Here is a 15884-nt window from a genome sequence, read left to right as displayed (position 1 = left end):
TGGTGATAGTCTCGGCTAGTCGAATGGAGCAGGGCAAGTTGTTCCACCAGCCAGGGACAACAAAGGTGAATAGAGTCGATTGGGATCGGAGTCCCTGTGAAGACGGAATTCCATAGTCTCATTCCATTTGCAGATCTGAGAGGGCGTGTGGGAGTGTAGCTAGATAGTAGTGTGTTGATATAAGAGGGTGCACTTCCATTTACAACCCTGGAGGCAGCATCAAGGATTTAACCTCAATGCGGGAGCCAGTGGAGAGAGGTGAGAAGAGGTTGAAAATGAGGCGGGCTGCCACATTTTGGACCATCTGGAAGGGTTTTATGGTGACTTCAGAAGCTCCAGCCAGGAGAGAGTTACAATAGTCGAGTTTAGAGATGACCATTGCCTGGAAAGTTATAGAGAGTGAACCTGCAGGATCTGGAGATCGCAGCAACACGATGGTTCAGAGTTTGTCGTCAGTCCAAACTCCAAGGCTTTTTGCAGATGCTGTAGGTGTTAGCTATAATTATCCAAATAGATCTATTCTGTGATGCTTAATAAAAACATTAACACTGTCAAGAAAAGACGTCAGGGTGAAAGAGCCGAAGGACACTGATTGTCAGCAGATCGCTTGTCTCTATGTTGCAGGAAAGGAAAGTGAAGTGACTGTGAAGCACTGCAGCGCCTCATAAGGCTTTTAACCATCCCGTTGGTGAGCAGTGGGACAGTGTTTTGCTCAGTGGCACCTTGGCAACCTCCTCATTACGGGGTGGCTTCCTTACCTGCTAGGCCAACCACTGCCCTACAACATGGCCGATGTCGCTCCTGAGGTTTTACCTTTACATGACACGTTAGAAGAAGCCAGCATGCCTTTGATTACTATGTTCAGCACAAACAGCATGCTTGAATACGCAATTATTCGGCTTTCTGGGAACTCTCACGTAGAACCGCCCCCAGGAGTCGAAACGCCAGTCTTATTATTTGCAGAAGTATGCTGTTACAAGCAATGTTGGAATTCAGGAAGCTACGCAAGCCACTGTGCCAGTTGCGGGGCTTTCCCAAGCAATGCAGGTGGTGACAGGTTTGGAGCAGATATGCACCAGATACTCGACACGTGGAGACAACTGGCGGACCGATAAAGTAGCAGGACGCGGCCCAGGAGAAGTCGTTCACCTGATCCAAAGCGGCGCAGAAAGAGACTCTGTATAAAATTACTGAGCAGAGAGGGGTCTTTCTTTCCAAGCACGGGCGTGCCACAAAGTGCCTGCAGCTGTCCTTATTCCTACTCTTACAGGAGAACGTCAGTGACCTTCTTAAGACTTAAAACTCTACAACAAAACATGATCTGGAAGAAAGACGGGGCAGGTTGTCTGTTCATCTAAATTGTGTGTATTTAAACTATTTACAATTTACTTTTTTAAATGACACCTTTTCTCTTCTTTCCAGTCCGCACTCTGTTTTGATAATGGCAATGGCAAAACTGTATGAAACTTATTTATGGTACATTGCCTGCTCACACACAGTTCAGTAAAGTAGGTTAGTGATGTGACAGAAAGGGTCTGTTGCGCCACCTAGTGTTCATTTCTTCCTTTGTGTGGCATAATTGAGTCCTGAGTTTTGTAACATTCCTTAAAAAAAAAAAAGATTTTTTTGTCCTTTCACTTTTATTATTGATAGTGAAATGAAGGTTGAGCCATTTCACAATGCTAAACAACACAAATGGAACGTTCTTGGAATGCTTTTGTCGGCACAGAACAAGCCTTCACAGTATGAGAAATCTATAATATAATATTCTGGAGACATTTCCCGGTAGCTGGTTACCTTCTGGCTGACCTTTAGTAAAAGTGGATTGCGTAGCCTGCGTTTTGTTGTTGGTTACCAGTCCAAGGGGCAGATTAAAGGGGTTTTTACCGTCTCACATTACCTCTGGGGCGCGGGGGCTCATTACTTGGGGGGGGGGGGGGGGGGGGGGTTGAAAGATCAAGTTGATATGAGCTGTGACTGTGCAGAGCTCATTTGAGAGGACTTCTGACAGACCATGGCTCCTGCTCAGAGGCATGGGGTGGGCCCACAACTGCAGGCCAGTGACTCCTGCCTGTAGGTTCCTGTATTGTGTAAAGTACAAACTCATAAACAAACACAGTAAAATTGCTCCTAAAATGAGGTAAATTGTGTTTTTCAGGGAAAAGTGGAAGCTTTTTTGGTTTCCCAACCCAATCATCAATGTTTTGAATTTGCCAAGGTTTCTGAGATGGATTTTGGTTTTCTTACAGCCAGGATTTGCGTTCTGTGGCAACAATAACCAGAAGACTGCTGAGGACATTCTGATCATCCATATCATCTATATGAATGAGAAAAGGAAACTCCAGATTTAGGTTGAACAGTGAGAGAAACAATACAGGACAAGGACAGTATTTTTTATCCCTATGTTTTAAAAGCAAAGTGATTGTCATTGTGATACACAACACAGCACACGGTGACACAACGAAATGTGTCCTCTGCTTTTAACCATCAGCCTTAGTGAACAGTGGGCAGCCATGACAGGTGATTTTGCTCAGTGCAACCTCAGTGGCACCTTGGCTGATCGGGATTTGAACCGGCAACCTTCTGATTATGAGGCTGCTTCCTTAACCGCTTGACCGTCACTGCCACAGTTACAGGATGTGCTAAAATCCCTGTGCAGATGTAGGTTACTGAAGAAACCTTTTCTCACCGGTTCTCTACTGGAAAAGGGTGGCTTGCCAACTCCGGGTCGGGAGAGATGTCCTGCCTCAAGTGGAGGAGTTTAAGTATCACGAGTGAGGGAAGAAGGGAGCAGGAGATCGACAGGCGGATTGGGGCAGTGTCTGCAGTGATGCGGACGATCTAAACCGATCTGTCATGGTGAAGAAGGAGCTGAGCCAGAAAGCAAGGCTCTCGATTTACCGGCCGATCTACATTCCAATCCTCACCTATGGTCATGAGCTTCATGACCATAACCGCTGCTCCTCCACGTTGAGAGGAGCCAGTTGAGGTGGTTTGGGCATCTGGTCAGGATGCCTCCTGGACGCTTCCCTGGGGAGGTGTTTCGGGCATGTCCTGCCGGCAGGAGGCGCCCGGGTCGACCCAGGACATGCTGGAGAAATCTCCAGTCTGGTCTGGTAACGCCTTGGGGTCCTGCAGGAGGAGCTGGCGGAGGTGGCTGGGGAGAGGGCTGTCTGGGATTCCCTACTTGGGATGCTGCCCCCGCGACCCGGACCCGGATAAGCGGAGGAAGACGACCTTTTCTCACTTTTCAAACCACATGGACCTTTGACAAAAAAAAGTTTACATTTACAGCATCTATCAGACGCCCTTATCCATAGCGACTTACAATCAGTAGTTACAGGGAAGTCACCCTGGAGACACTCAGGGTTAAGTATTTTGATCAGGGTCACAATGGTAGCAAGAGAGGTTTGAACATGGGACTTTTAAAATCATCATCCTCTCACATGCTAATATTCTGACATGACGTTAAACTGTAAGTTGAGAATGTGAATGACTCGCATGCAAGTGAAAGTGCTATTACAGCACTGAGTGTTTGAGAGCAGATGCTTTATAGATCCACTCACTTCCCCAGAAAGCAGTGAAGTTGTGGTTGAGATCGTGCCAGTGCAGTTGCTTTTGCTGTCTGGGGATCGTTTTCCCCTCCACAGCCGAGTCTGCAGTTACACCAGCATTTTTCAATAAATAAGGTGAACGTCATCTATGGTGGCCAGAACATTTCCAAACATGGAGAAGAATTGTAACATTTATGTCACAAATAAAGGACTCATAAAATGGATTGTAACTTACTTTGTTGCTGAGCCAGCTCTATTCGTAGCGCAGGGGTGACATAAAAATGCCGATTTCTGAACATTCACCTTTCTGTCTGTTTTGAAGGCACGCAGAATCTATTTCCGTTTTAAGGAGTAAGACAAACAGTTTTAATATTCTCTGAAATATTGTGAAATCGGACTATTTCATCTTATTTTGGACACAAACCTCTTTGACAAGGTACTGGCAGAAAGCAGGATGCATGGATGCCGCAATCGATCCAGGTGCCTTTCTTTGTTTAATTTGAGTGTATTTCAATCTAAATCTTTCCATATGTTTTTTTTTTCTCATTCATGTTTTTTTCTGCATGGTGAGGGTGAGAAGAACACAAACCTACAATAAAGTTATGTTCCTTTCTTCACATGTCTCACAATACACCGCTCTGGACACCACATTACGGTTTTCTGTCTCGATCTGCTTCATCCATCCGAGATCTGTGGGAAGCCAGACACCTCCTCACGTGACTCTCATGCATGTCTTAATGAGAGTCTTCATTTCTTTCTGAAGGTTGAGTCCTCCTACCTGAGCTAAAGTGTGATATTTGGCATAGTTATAATGTTCTGGGGGTGATACAGAACTTTAAGTTGCAAAACGGTCACATTTTCACAAACTGTAGGATCCACAGTTATCAATAAGGTCTACATTTCAATGGAAAAATGATGAGTCCTATTGAAATGTGAAATGTCGTATTCCTGTAAGCTGGTTAATTGTATCTCAGTGGTCAGTTGTTCACAAACAGCTGCCTTCTGAATTCCTGATCAACACATGGAACCATATGTAATTCCAGGGGGACCCTGTGCACACTATCTGCTTCTTGGAAACAGGACGCCTGTCACCTGCAAGCTGCTTGAACAATATGGTACTATCACTGCACCATGCATTCCACATACAAGTAAAACGTCCCGTATGTCACTCACCTGCCATGAGCACCTTCTCCAGTTTGCAGAATAAAGGCTCCACAAGACTGTTTCCTCCAGATACCAAGAGACTCAAAGATTCTATCAGCTAAACAGGATATAGGTGTTCATTCCAACTCAATGTGCATAATAGGATAAATACATAAAAGTGACAGAAAACAGAAATTTGACAATCTGAAGTTACAAAACACATATCAAATTTAGCCTCTGTAAGGCACTTTGAATGAACCCTCGGTATGAAAATATACCATACAAGTAAACAGAGCTTGGTTTGACATATGAGATATGCATGAAATATAAACTGTATTGCCAAATGTCTCACTTTAAACACACATGCCCTTAAATGACATCCCATTCTTAATAATGGACTTTAATATGCAGTTTTAACTTTAATAACAGCTTAAGCTCTTCTGAGAAGGCACCTGGTGATGTAAGGCTTGGATGCGGCAGCTCGCCCATGGAACCTCATTCCACAAAGCTGTCTGCACACTGTTCTTGTACTAATTTGAAGACCACTCAAGGTCTGAGGTCTGAAGGTACAGACCCTGCAGAAAGTTGGTGTTGCTGTTGTGGTATAGCATTTATCAGATGCCCTTATTGATCGAGAATTACAACCAGTAGTTACAGGGGCAGTCCTTCCCCTGCAGACACTCAGGGTTAAGTGTCTTGTTCCAGGACATAATGGCAATAAGTGGGATTTGAACCTGTGACATTGTGTTCTTCTGGTTATTAAGCGAGTGTCTTGCCCACTACATTTTACATTTACATTCATGGCATTTATCAGATTCTGGTTCATATGCGAGTGTCCTACCCAGGAGGCTACTACCACTAGGCTACTATCACCAATGCATTGGCATTCATCTGCTTCCATCAATGCTCTCCACAGCTGGTCAGCCATTCTGGCAAGCGTTTTACGCCAGACGCCCTTCCTGACCCAACCCTCCCCATTAACCTGGGCTTGGGACCAGCACTAAGAAATACACTTTCAAATGCATCCCCAGTGGCTGGGTTGGCATCCTATAACTGTACCACACCAGAATTCACTGAGCTCTTGAGATCTGCCCATTCTTTCACAAATGCAGTCTGTATGCTTGAACACCTGAATTCAGTTATTGTGTGGGGTGTTCCAATAAATGTCCATACAGTGTATTTGTATATATGTGACACCATCCAATTTATTAATTCCCTTTCTTTGGCTCAGTTGTCTTGTTTGGACATGAGTGTGATATCCTCAAAATGTACCGTTTGTGTGACAGAGCGACCAGGACTTCTTAAAAGTCAGCAAATGGAATAAAAAAGTATTTCAGATGAGTCTAACACTAACACACACACATGCACACACACTGCACAAAAATGTAAAAAAAAATGGTCTAGCACTTAACAATTCCCTAGCATTGTCTTTTCTGACAAGTTAGGCCTTATCAGGGCTCATAGTTTTGTAACTCAAAATCTATAGAAACCAAATGAGAATTGCTGGTGTCTTCCTCTTGAAAGTCGTTTTGGATAAAAGCGTCTGCTAAGTGAAGTAAAGTAAAGTAAAGTATAGTAAAGAGGAACTTCTTCTGCATGGTGCAACTGATGAGAAAACAGACACCAGGAAGGGTAGGGACAGTGTAACTCATGTGTATGATGAAATGAGAGCATGAGTGCCAGATTAGGACAATGTGTGTTTGGAATATGATGTGTTTTGTGTTTTGCAATGCATATGGAAATGGGTGCAAGGAGGACAGAGGGAAATGTTATATAAAAAGCATGTTTTAGTTTGTAATATTTCTTAAATATATTTTCCATAACTCCACACTTAATCTTCAATTGAGTCAGAGTATTTTGATCACATGACATGATTTCAGGGATTTTTTGGAATATCTTTTTGAATGATTCACAGTTGCCCCAGTGATGTCACTGTCGTCTTCTATGAGAAAAAGGTACAGGAGAACCATGTAGCCAGCAGCGTAGTCCACAGGGTAGCAGATGCTGTGATAGCAGCACTGTAAAATATCTTGTTGTGGACGTAAGTGATGACAGAATGCACTCCCGCGTAGGTCTCCTCACAGGTCGGCAGGATCTGATTTTCAGGAAGTTCAAAGGAGCCTTCGTCCCGCAGCTCAAAAGTGAAGGCGAATGGGATGCCAATGAGACGAGCCCAATCCATAGATGAGCCTGCAGCTGGATCTGTGAGGACAAACTGTTTAGATTACTGCCCTTTTTTTTCTAATATCACGCTCATTGTACTCACTGTTTATGATGTCACACGTTACAATATATATCCTACTCATCGTACAACAGAATACCACTCTAAATACATACACAATGCTTCTGCAAAAGATCCCACAGTGTACGTCATTCCATGTACAGCTTTAATGGCCTTGGCAGCAGCCTGACTGATTTCCGCCTGTGAGCAGGGAAAACATGGAAGCGGAAATTTAATCCTGTATTTCCTGAGCAAAGTTCTGAATGTTGACATTTTGCATTAAAGGACATTGGACCTCTTACGTTAATTGTTTGTACATGTCAGCTCTTACCAGCTCATTATAGTTGGGTGCTGTGACATTTGGGTGTCCATAAGGAAACAGGATCAGCTGTCCATAAGAATGGATGGTGAAGAAGCAGACAATATCATTTTTTCTTGGTTCCACAAAGTCAACAACGGACCTTGCCTCTGCCTCAGACAGTGCCTTGAAGCCCGGATATACATTGGAACAACAATTCTGGGAGACTCCAACCACTGTCACAAATCACAACATTGCCAGATTTTCATTTTACATACACATGCATCACATCGTATACTGTTTATCAGACACCCTTATCCAGAGCCACTTACAGTCAGTAGTTACAGGGACAGTACCCCTGAAGCAACTTAGGGTTAAGTGTCTTGCTCAGGGACACAATGGTAGTAAATGGGGTTTGAACCTGTGACATTGTGATCTTCTGATTCATAGGTGAGTGTGTTACCCACTAAGCTACTACCACCACAGATGAAAATATGAAATATAGTGTTGATAAATGTAAAGAAAGACCAAAGCTCCTGATATAGTTACAGCTTGTTTAAGGTACTCACTTCCCCAGTTTGCCTCAAAGTTGCGATTGAGGTCAGTACCAATGCAGTCACAGCCATCAGTGCCGGGAGATCTGGTTTTTCTCCACAGACGAGTCTGGAGAGACAATCGATTATGCTGAAAACAACTCTGAAATGATTTTGCCTCACCTTTTTAGTTTTACATGGGCCATGTTAGATCTAACAAAATCTAAAATTATGCATCACAAACAACACTGTAGCGTTACTGCTGTTGTTGATCTCATTTTGAAAATATCATGCATTTTCATGGATCATCCAACATTCAAATCCGCTGCCTATTATTGTCCCTGGTGACAACAAAACATCAACACCCATAGACGCATGGACTCAATAAGAGTATCTGGTACTAGGCATTATTGTTGTCTCCATGGATTAGCCACGTTGTTCATTGCTCGTGCCACAGATATCTGAAAGGTGATGGGAAAATTGAAGGCCAAGTCAACACCTCAAACTGTTTGCCAGTTGGTCCTGTACCGCTTCCATGGTGTCATCTCCTCATCTCATCTCCTCATGAGTTACTCGACCTCCGTGACACCCCTGGGGCACCCCTAACATCTCTCTCCCTCTCGCTGCCCCACTTCTCCAGGTTCTCCACCAATTCCACCCCTACATCACCCATCTTCCCCTGCTGCACCACTTCCAGTACAGATTTCATCTAGGCTGGGAAGGCAGGCCCTTTCTCCCTCTTCCTTTTCTCTCTCTCTGTCTGTCTCCCCTCTCCTTCTATAGAAAGTTTGTTCTCCAGGTCGACCTGGTGCCTCTGGCCCACCAGGTGGCGCCAAATAGAACGAATGTATTTGTCAATTTCTACATAATTCCCTTGATCTCCTGTATTGTGTTCATCTATACACGGAATAACTTTAGACAGGGGCTTACAGTGTTATCTTTCCAGGTGTACAGATATCCATCAACATTGAGCACGGGTGTGATGTAGAAGTCCAGGTTCTTCAGTAGCTCTTCAACTTTTGAGTCTGTCTTGTAAGTGCGAAGAATCTTGATTCCATGGAAGAGAACAAAAGACACAAGCCAAATCCTTACTAACATCTTTCTGACTAAAATGTGAATGAAAAAAGGATAATATTTTGTGGACAAGTAACCTCTTTGACGAAATACTGGCAGAATGCAGGGGAGATCCATTCTCTGGCATGGATGCCGCAGTCCATCCAGACTGCTTTCTTTGTCACATCTGACTTAAGTCCAATCTACAAAACATAAATAAATGTTTGACTGATGTAAATTAGGTGAGGTTATAATTAGAATGACTGATATCTCATATGCAGAGTGGTTTGGTTACTCATTGAGCTTATGAGAACTACTCACTTTAAGGAGTGAAATTGTCCTGTTTTCATATGTAGACCCATAATCCACGAGAGTGACCACATCAGGGTTCTCTGACACCATCTGGCCCATCCAAGTACTAATCTAGGCAGAGACAGAAGTGTCATAAAATGCTTTTGGTTTATTTGACAAATCCAAGAGGTGTGGAATAAAACAAGGATCAGGCTTTCTTACCTCAGCTAATGGGTGATATATGGTGTAATCATAGTTTCTTGCTTCATGTCCCTTAATAAGTCTGCAAAAAATAAGGATCCCATGGGTGACAAAACATGCATGACAGAAGGAAGTTCTGGTTTTATTACTTTTTGCATGCTGTCTCTGTTTACACACTGGTGTACACTGGACATTTTTATAGTTTGCAGGAAGATAACTCATTGACTCACACTAAAAGAAAAGTTAATGATTTACTTCATTAAACATGCTGCTTATGTGTATGCAAATGTTTGGAAAGAATATAGTAAGAGGTAAGAATTAAAGCTGTGGGTTGTTTCAAATATTATCTAGTATGTTAATGTCAGGGAGAATGTGCTGAACTTTCATCTTTCTGAAATATCTTATATTGCTGTTTTATTCAAACAGAGCTTGTGGCATCTGACATTTTATATATAGTAACATATCTTGTTTTATAATCTTGATTCATTTAAATGCAGATTATGTTAAAGCTTTCTATCATGGCTAAAAACGTAAATGAAAACATCAAAAGCACACCCACCTGCCCAGAGTTCCCTGTTCACCCTGCAGAACCAAAGCCACTAGAAGCAGTCCTACACAGCCCAGCATGATTTGTGTGCTGCTTCAGAGACCCACTGACACTCAGATGTATGGTCACTGCCTTCAGGATGCCCAGGTGGTCCCACCTGCTCCTGATGAGAGTTTCTATTGGCTGACTCTGTAATGAAGTGACACATGAGCCAGTCATCTGGGGTGACGTGCATAAGGAGACTATAAACAAGATAGGATTAAGATAACGTCTTCCATGCAAGAATAACATATTAACACGACCTCTGCAATATTATGATCTAGTTGCTAATAATAGTTTTGGATGTTTGTCCATGATTCATTGTAGATTAGCAAGTATGAAGGTGTTCATTTCTAAATTCCTTTGCTAAATGCTAAGCTTACAATTATAACTGTTTTGCGTAAGCATCTGGGTGAGTATGGTAGCCCTAGATGGGAAGTGAACTGATGAGTTCATAGCTTCTTCTACTCATTGCAATAATTTAACAAAATGTGACAATAACACATTTCCACAGCTGAAATCTTTATTGTTTTGAAAAAAGATGAACTTACATTCAAATATAAATCCTTTCTATGTTAGTAATACCATAAATATGCTTTAGGTTTGTTGGCCTTATGAAAGCTGTGCCACTGCTCCCAGGGTATTTGATTTTAGAGCAGAGAGGTGCTACTGAGCCACCAAGTAAGCAGAGTCATCCACAGGGTGGCCCTTATCGTGGCAGCAGCATTGAAGTTCTTGTCATGGACGTAGGTGATGATGGAGTGAACTCCGGCATAGGCCTCCTCGCACGTTGGCTGGATCTGATCCTCAGGGAGCTCAAAGCCATGTTGGCCTTTGTCCCGCAGCTCAAAAGTGAAGGAGTATGGGATACCAATGAGACGTGCCCAGTCTCTAGAGGATCCAGAATTTGGGTCTGTTCAGGAAAAACATGTAACACATTCAAAATGCTATCAAATAAATTCCAGACTGACATATCAAGGTGAAGAAAACACTCACAGAGAACATTTGGGGAGCTTCCAACTGTATAGTCCATACCATGTATCCCCTTAATGGCCTTGGCTGCAGCAAGACCAACGTCCATCTGTTAGAAAAGTGAAATATATGTAGCTCTATATTCAGTTTCAAGATTGTACTTTTCATACTATCCTTAAGGATTATGTTTCTTTTTTGTTTGATCTATTAATATGAATCCTGCAGAAGTCTTTCACCTTATGCTAGCAAACAAACCTCACTCATTAGCACTTGGCAGAAAAGTTTCTCATTTCCTATCTGCATTCAGCTCAGGGCAGCTTGACTCTCTCATTCCTTCCCCAACCCAAGGACACTTGGATACACACCCACACATATTAATGTTCTGATGTGCACTAACCCCCCACCCCATGCCTCTGACCGCTTCGTACCCCCCGGCATGAACTGGTGCGTCTGTGGTTCGACTGATGCTTGGATACAGTCTGGGGTTGTGTTTTTCTTTTTTATTCTACTCCTCTCTCCTCATGTAACCCTGTCTGAATGTCTGATCACTATCTTCCACTACCTGTCCACCCCCCAATGTGATACTGCGTTGTGTATATGTATGGTCGGGTTGAGGGCCAGACTTTTTGGTAGTTATTGTTACTATTGACAAGGTGTATTGCAGCAGCAAGAAAGGGTTCATCATAATCATCATCATCATCATCATTACAGACAAGGTCTTTATTTGACTGAAACTCACCAGTTCATCGTAGTTGGGTGCTGTTACGTTAGGGTGTCCATATGGAACGAGGATTAGCTGGCCATATGAGTGAATTGTTAAAAAGCAGAGGATCTCTGTACTCCTCTGTAGCACAAACTCTGTGACGGCCTGAGCTTCGGATTCCGACAGCGCCCTGGGGCCGTTGTACACCTCGGAGCAACAATTTCTGGAGACCCCCACCACTGCGTCAAAAACAGGATGTGCTCATTTTCTAGCAGTGACTAGCAGGCTGTTTCTCACCATGAAACAATAATTCAAAAGAAAAAATCCACCCAAACACAACACCACAAACCACAGTGCTAAGCACAGTATTAGAACTTATTCAATTCAACAGCCTTTAATTAAAACAGAATGCTTATGTAGATTTTACTATCCATTTGACTCATTACAGAAACAATTTAACAAATAATTTAACGCAAATAAAAATGATCAAATTCTTTTTAAATGAACGTGAAGTGATTGTCTTTGTGAAACACACGTGGTGACACAACAAAATGTGTCCTCTGCTTTTAACCATCACCCTTGGTGAGCAGTGGGCAGCCACGACAGGCGCCCAGGCAGCAGTGTGTGGGGATGGCGCTTTGCTCAGTGGCACCTTGGCAATTCGGGATTCGATCCTGATTACGGGTCCACTTCCTTACCTGCTAGGCCAGCACTGCCCTATATTCAGCTTTAACAGGTTTTGACTCACTGCACTCAAATCACTGCACTGTATATATGCTGATGTTGCACTGTGGTTAACCTTAGTTAACATTATGAAAGCACTGAACTCACTGCCCCAGTTGGCATAGAAGTTGCGGTTAAGGTCTGTCCCATAGCAGGTACAGTTAGCAGGCCCCGGAGATCTCGATTTCCTCCACAGTCGAGTCTGCAGATGTATCAAAGCAAGACTAAGCCTTGTCCTTGAGTAACCAATTAAAACCAAGAGAGTGGGTCAAAAACAAGAAGCTGCTGCACTCACGCTGCTGTTCTTCCAGGAATATATGTACCCATCAACATTGAGCACTGGGGTAATGTAGAAGTCCAGGTTCTTCAGCATCTCCTCAACCTTTGTGTCTGTCTTGTATGTGAGTAAAATCTGAAGCAGTGGAAGGAAACAGCACTGCGATAGTTAACGGGATTTTCACAGCGCGGTCCAGTGGCGAAGACAGGGTGGCTTGTTCACCTCTTTGACGAAGTATTGGCAGAATGCAGGTGAGATCCATTCTCTGGCATGGATGCCACAGTCCATCCAGACTGCCTTCTTTTTCACATCTGACTTTATTCCAATCTACAGAATAACAGACACACGGTCTTGAATGCTTTTCTTGTTTATGAGTGTCCATTAAGTCCAGTTGGAGACTCGTGAGAGACACCTACCTTCAGAAGCGTGATGTTAGATTTCTCATACGTCTTGCCATAGATCATGGTACTGACTACGTCCGGGTTTTCTTTCTTTGTCTGCTCCATCCATGCAGATATCTGTGTGCAGCAAAACAGGACATAACAGAGGCTGGAACAGGGCACGTTCTGCAACAGTGGTCTGATGGTAACATAAGAAGATGTGTGAAATTTCTATCATGAAAGGTGTGACTGGTGTACATTGTGTAATTGTGATTTTCAGAGCTGTTTCCTGTCTCTCTCACCTCCGGCATTGTGTGGTATTTGCTGAAGTCATAGTTTTGCGGTTCAAGACCTAGAGCAACACTGCAACAGACAGCATAAGAATAGTCAGATCTGGAGGGTTCTTCATCAGCGTATAGAGTCATGATGTGTGCTGGAACACATCCTGGCAGAACAGGAACCCATCCAGGATAGAGCACTGGTTTATTACATACTGAGAGCCATACACATGTGTGCTTTTGGGAATTGCAGTTATAAAGACATCAGAGACTCGTTATATAACTATTTAGTGCAGTTTACCCTAATGACGGCTTTACAACCCCTCCTTGAGTTTTAAAATCCGACAAAGGTCACTTTTAGTTTTGAGGTTATAATTCTTTGAATATTTGTCTGGCTTACTGGTCCATTATGTTCTATCACGGTCCCGCTGTGGTCCCTAAAAAACTACTCAAAATGACAGCCAGGAAGAATTACATTTACAGCCTTTATCAGACACCCTTATCCAGAGCGCCTTACAATCAGTAGTTACGTGGACAGTCCCCCTGTAGACACTCAGTTGGCACTCAGGGACACAATAGGGGCAGTGGTGGCCTAGTGGTTAAGGAAGCGGCCCCCTAATCAGAAGGTTGCTGGTTCGAATCCCGATCTGCCAAGGTACCACTGAGGTGCCACTGAGCAAAGCACCGTCCCCACACACTGCTCCCCGGGCGCCTGTCATGGCTGCCCACTGCTCACTCAGGGTGATGGGTTAAATGCAGAGGAAAAATTTCACTGTGTGCACTGTGTGCTGTGTATCACATGTGACAATCACTTCACTTTCACAATGGTAGTAACTGGGGTTCAACCCTGTGACTTTGTGGTCTTCTGGTTTGTAGGCAAGGATGTTACCCACTATTCTGTGGTGATGACACAGAAACCATGGTTAGCGGTCAGCTTTACAAATTTTAACAGGAGCCTCAAGACTCAATCGCTTTCGACATTTGACTTGACTTTTTTATTGACAATTCAATGGTCTTTTGTACTGCATGTTGGTATGAGATGTGTGATGTATTTCAAATACAATATAAATTGATTTGAGAACACATTGACCCTTATTCCCATTCATGCCTTATACAGAAACCCATATGGGACCATTACAAGGAATCTAACAAGTTCTCTTACAAGTTCTATTGTTTGTTGCTCTTCAGGCAAACATTTGCTTAATCCATGCAGCAATAAATCCCCATGCAAAAATAATAGAATTTGCAATATTAAACTAAAACATAAACTATCTCCTTATTTTTTTTATTAACTTACATTTTAGCTTGTTCATAATAAAGTTCTTTGTTTAATTTGTTTAATTAATTTCTGTCCCATTCTGTTGAAACTGTAACAAGACATTTCTTTATTTTATCTCAGGTGAGTTGTTTGGAAAGACTTACCTTGCAGCACCGAGCAATGTCAGAAGCCCCAGAAACCCACTTGAAGAAAGCAACATGACGGAGTAGCAAGACAGTAGCTTACAGTCGCACACTTACAGTTCACACTGTCTTCTAAAATGTCTTGGGAGATATTTATTATGGGCTGTTTTCTGATAACAGAAGAATCACAGTGACGCATTACAGGGTTTGTTAATGTATAATATGTTAGGATACTTCAAGGATTCATCAAGACTAACTGTATTTATAATTATTAATTGTAAAATAAATCCCCCCAATTTGTTTTATAATAGTTAAAATAGTTACATTTTTGTTGTTATATTTAAGTAAAAGCATCATAATAAACACATCATTATTACTCCTCCCTGACACAAAGTCATATTTCACATTTTACATATTTTCAAATTTGGTCATAATTACAGAATGATGTTCATTATTCCCACTTTACTCACATTACAAACTTACACTGCAGTTAAATACATTATAAAAGGAGAAACAAGGATGACAACATTTATGTTGTACTACTACTTTTTTCTTTTTATCTTTGCTTAAGTTCAAAGGTGAAATGAAAGGTGATAATGAGATAGAAATGTGTACATTAGTCACCTATAAATCTGTCAGAAACCAACTTTTAAACAGTCCCACCCACTTTTCTGAGGACCATGATAAGAGAGAGTCAACAGCAACTGATAAAGCATTTTAGACCTTATGTAACCCCAAGTGATAATGGGATGGAGATGATGGACCTTGGTCGCCTTTGAAATGATAGTCAACACAAACGTACATTTCCCCTGTGTCCAATCTTACCAGTAGGGGGAGACACATGTTCACTTTAGAAGAACATATTCACACATGAATATGTTCAACGTTATTATAACTATGATGGCTGTTGAATGTGGCTATGTGTGACAACATTTGCATAAACAGACAAGGAGCATTAGCGTTCTGGTTCTTGACCATGGATTGTCCCTTCTGAAGTTGTATTTTGTTGTTTACACTCCATTGCTTTACTATAATCCTGTTAGTCTATAATATGTGCATTATGGAGTGGATTAAAAACCAGACAGAAGCCAACAAGGTGTGCTGAAGTGTCAAATCCTGCACAGAAAGGAGCTTATGAATTATTCTGGGAACCTGAAGTGTTCCACAAAAGTGAATTCTGTGGAAACACAGATGAGCTGAGAAGGCAGAATGCCAGAGAGGAAGCTGTGGGAACAATGAAAGGCTCATATGAGCTATGAGGTAGCACAGA

The 15884-nt window shown here is 42.5% G+C and overlaps 2 protein-coding genes across 3 annotated transcripts; both read right to left on the bottom strand.

Annotated features, from left to right (window-relative positions):
- Window positions 1–6466: 6466 nt before the first annotated feature.
- Window positions 6467–10312, bottom strand: LOC114789650 (carboxypeptidase O-like). 2 transcript variants are annotated; one of them, XM_028978857.1, is made up of 9 exons: window positions 9854–10312; window positions 9316–9376; window positions 9124–9225; window positions 8901–9005; window positions 8680–8796; window positions 7786–7879; window positions 7250–7452; window positions 7035–7119; window positions 6467–6899 (listed from the first exon to the last, which is right to left on the bottom strand). In XM_028978857.1, exons 1-9 carry the CDS (start codon window positions 9919–9921, stop codon window positions 6640–6642), a joined length of 1095 nt encoding a protein of 364 aa, XP_028834690.1. In that variant the 5' UTR covers window positions 9922–10312; the 3' UTR covers window positions 6467–6639. The 2 variants fall into 2 exon arrangements, with proteins under 2 accessions (XP_028834690.1, XP_028834691.1); XM_028978858.1 differs by having other exon boundaries at window positions 9124–9220; window positions 9854–9929.
- An 80-nt stretch (window positions 10313–10392) lies between these two features.
- Window positions 10393–14735, bottom strand: cpo (carboxypeptidase O). The gene is made up of 9 exons (XM_028978859.1): window positions 14636–14735; window positions 13238–13298; window positions 12972–13073; window positions 12778–12882; window positions 12574–12690; window positions 12387–12480; window positions 11592–11794; window positions 10877–10961; window positions 10393–10793 (listed from the first exon to the last, which is right to left on the bottom strand). The coding sequence occupies exons 1-9, from the start codon at window positions 14689–14691 to the stop codon at window positions 10531–10533; spliced, it is 1086 nt and encodes a 361-aa protein (XP_028834692.1). The 5' UTR covers window positions 14692–14735; the 3' UTR covers window positions 10393–10530.
- Window positions 14736–15884: the final 1149 nt, after the last annotated feature.

The sequence above is a fragment of the Denticeps clupeoides genome, chromosome 5 (assembly GCF_900700375.1).
Source record: "Denticeps clupeoides chromosome 5, fDenClu1.1, whole genome shotgun sequence".
NCBI lineage: Eukaryota > Metazoa > Chordata > Actinopteri > Clupeiformes > Denticipitidae > Denticeps > Denticeps clupeoides.
The sequence above is the reverse complement of the archived record's forward strand: the minus strand, read 5'-3'. Positions and strand labels throughout refer to the sequence as shown.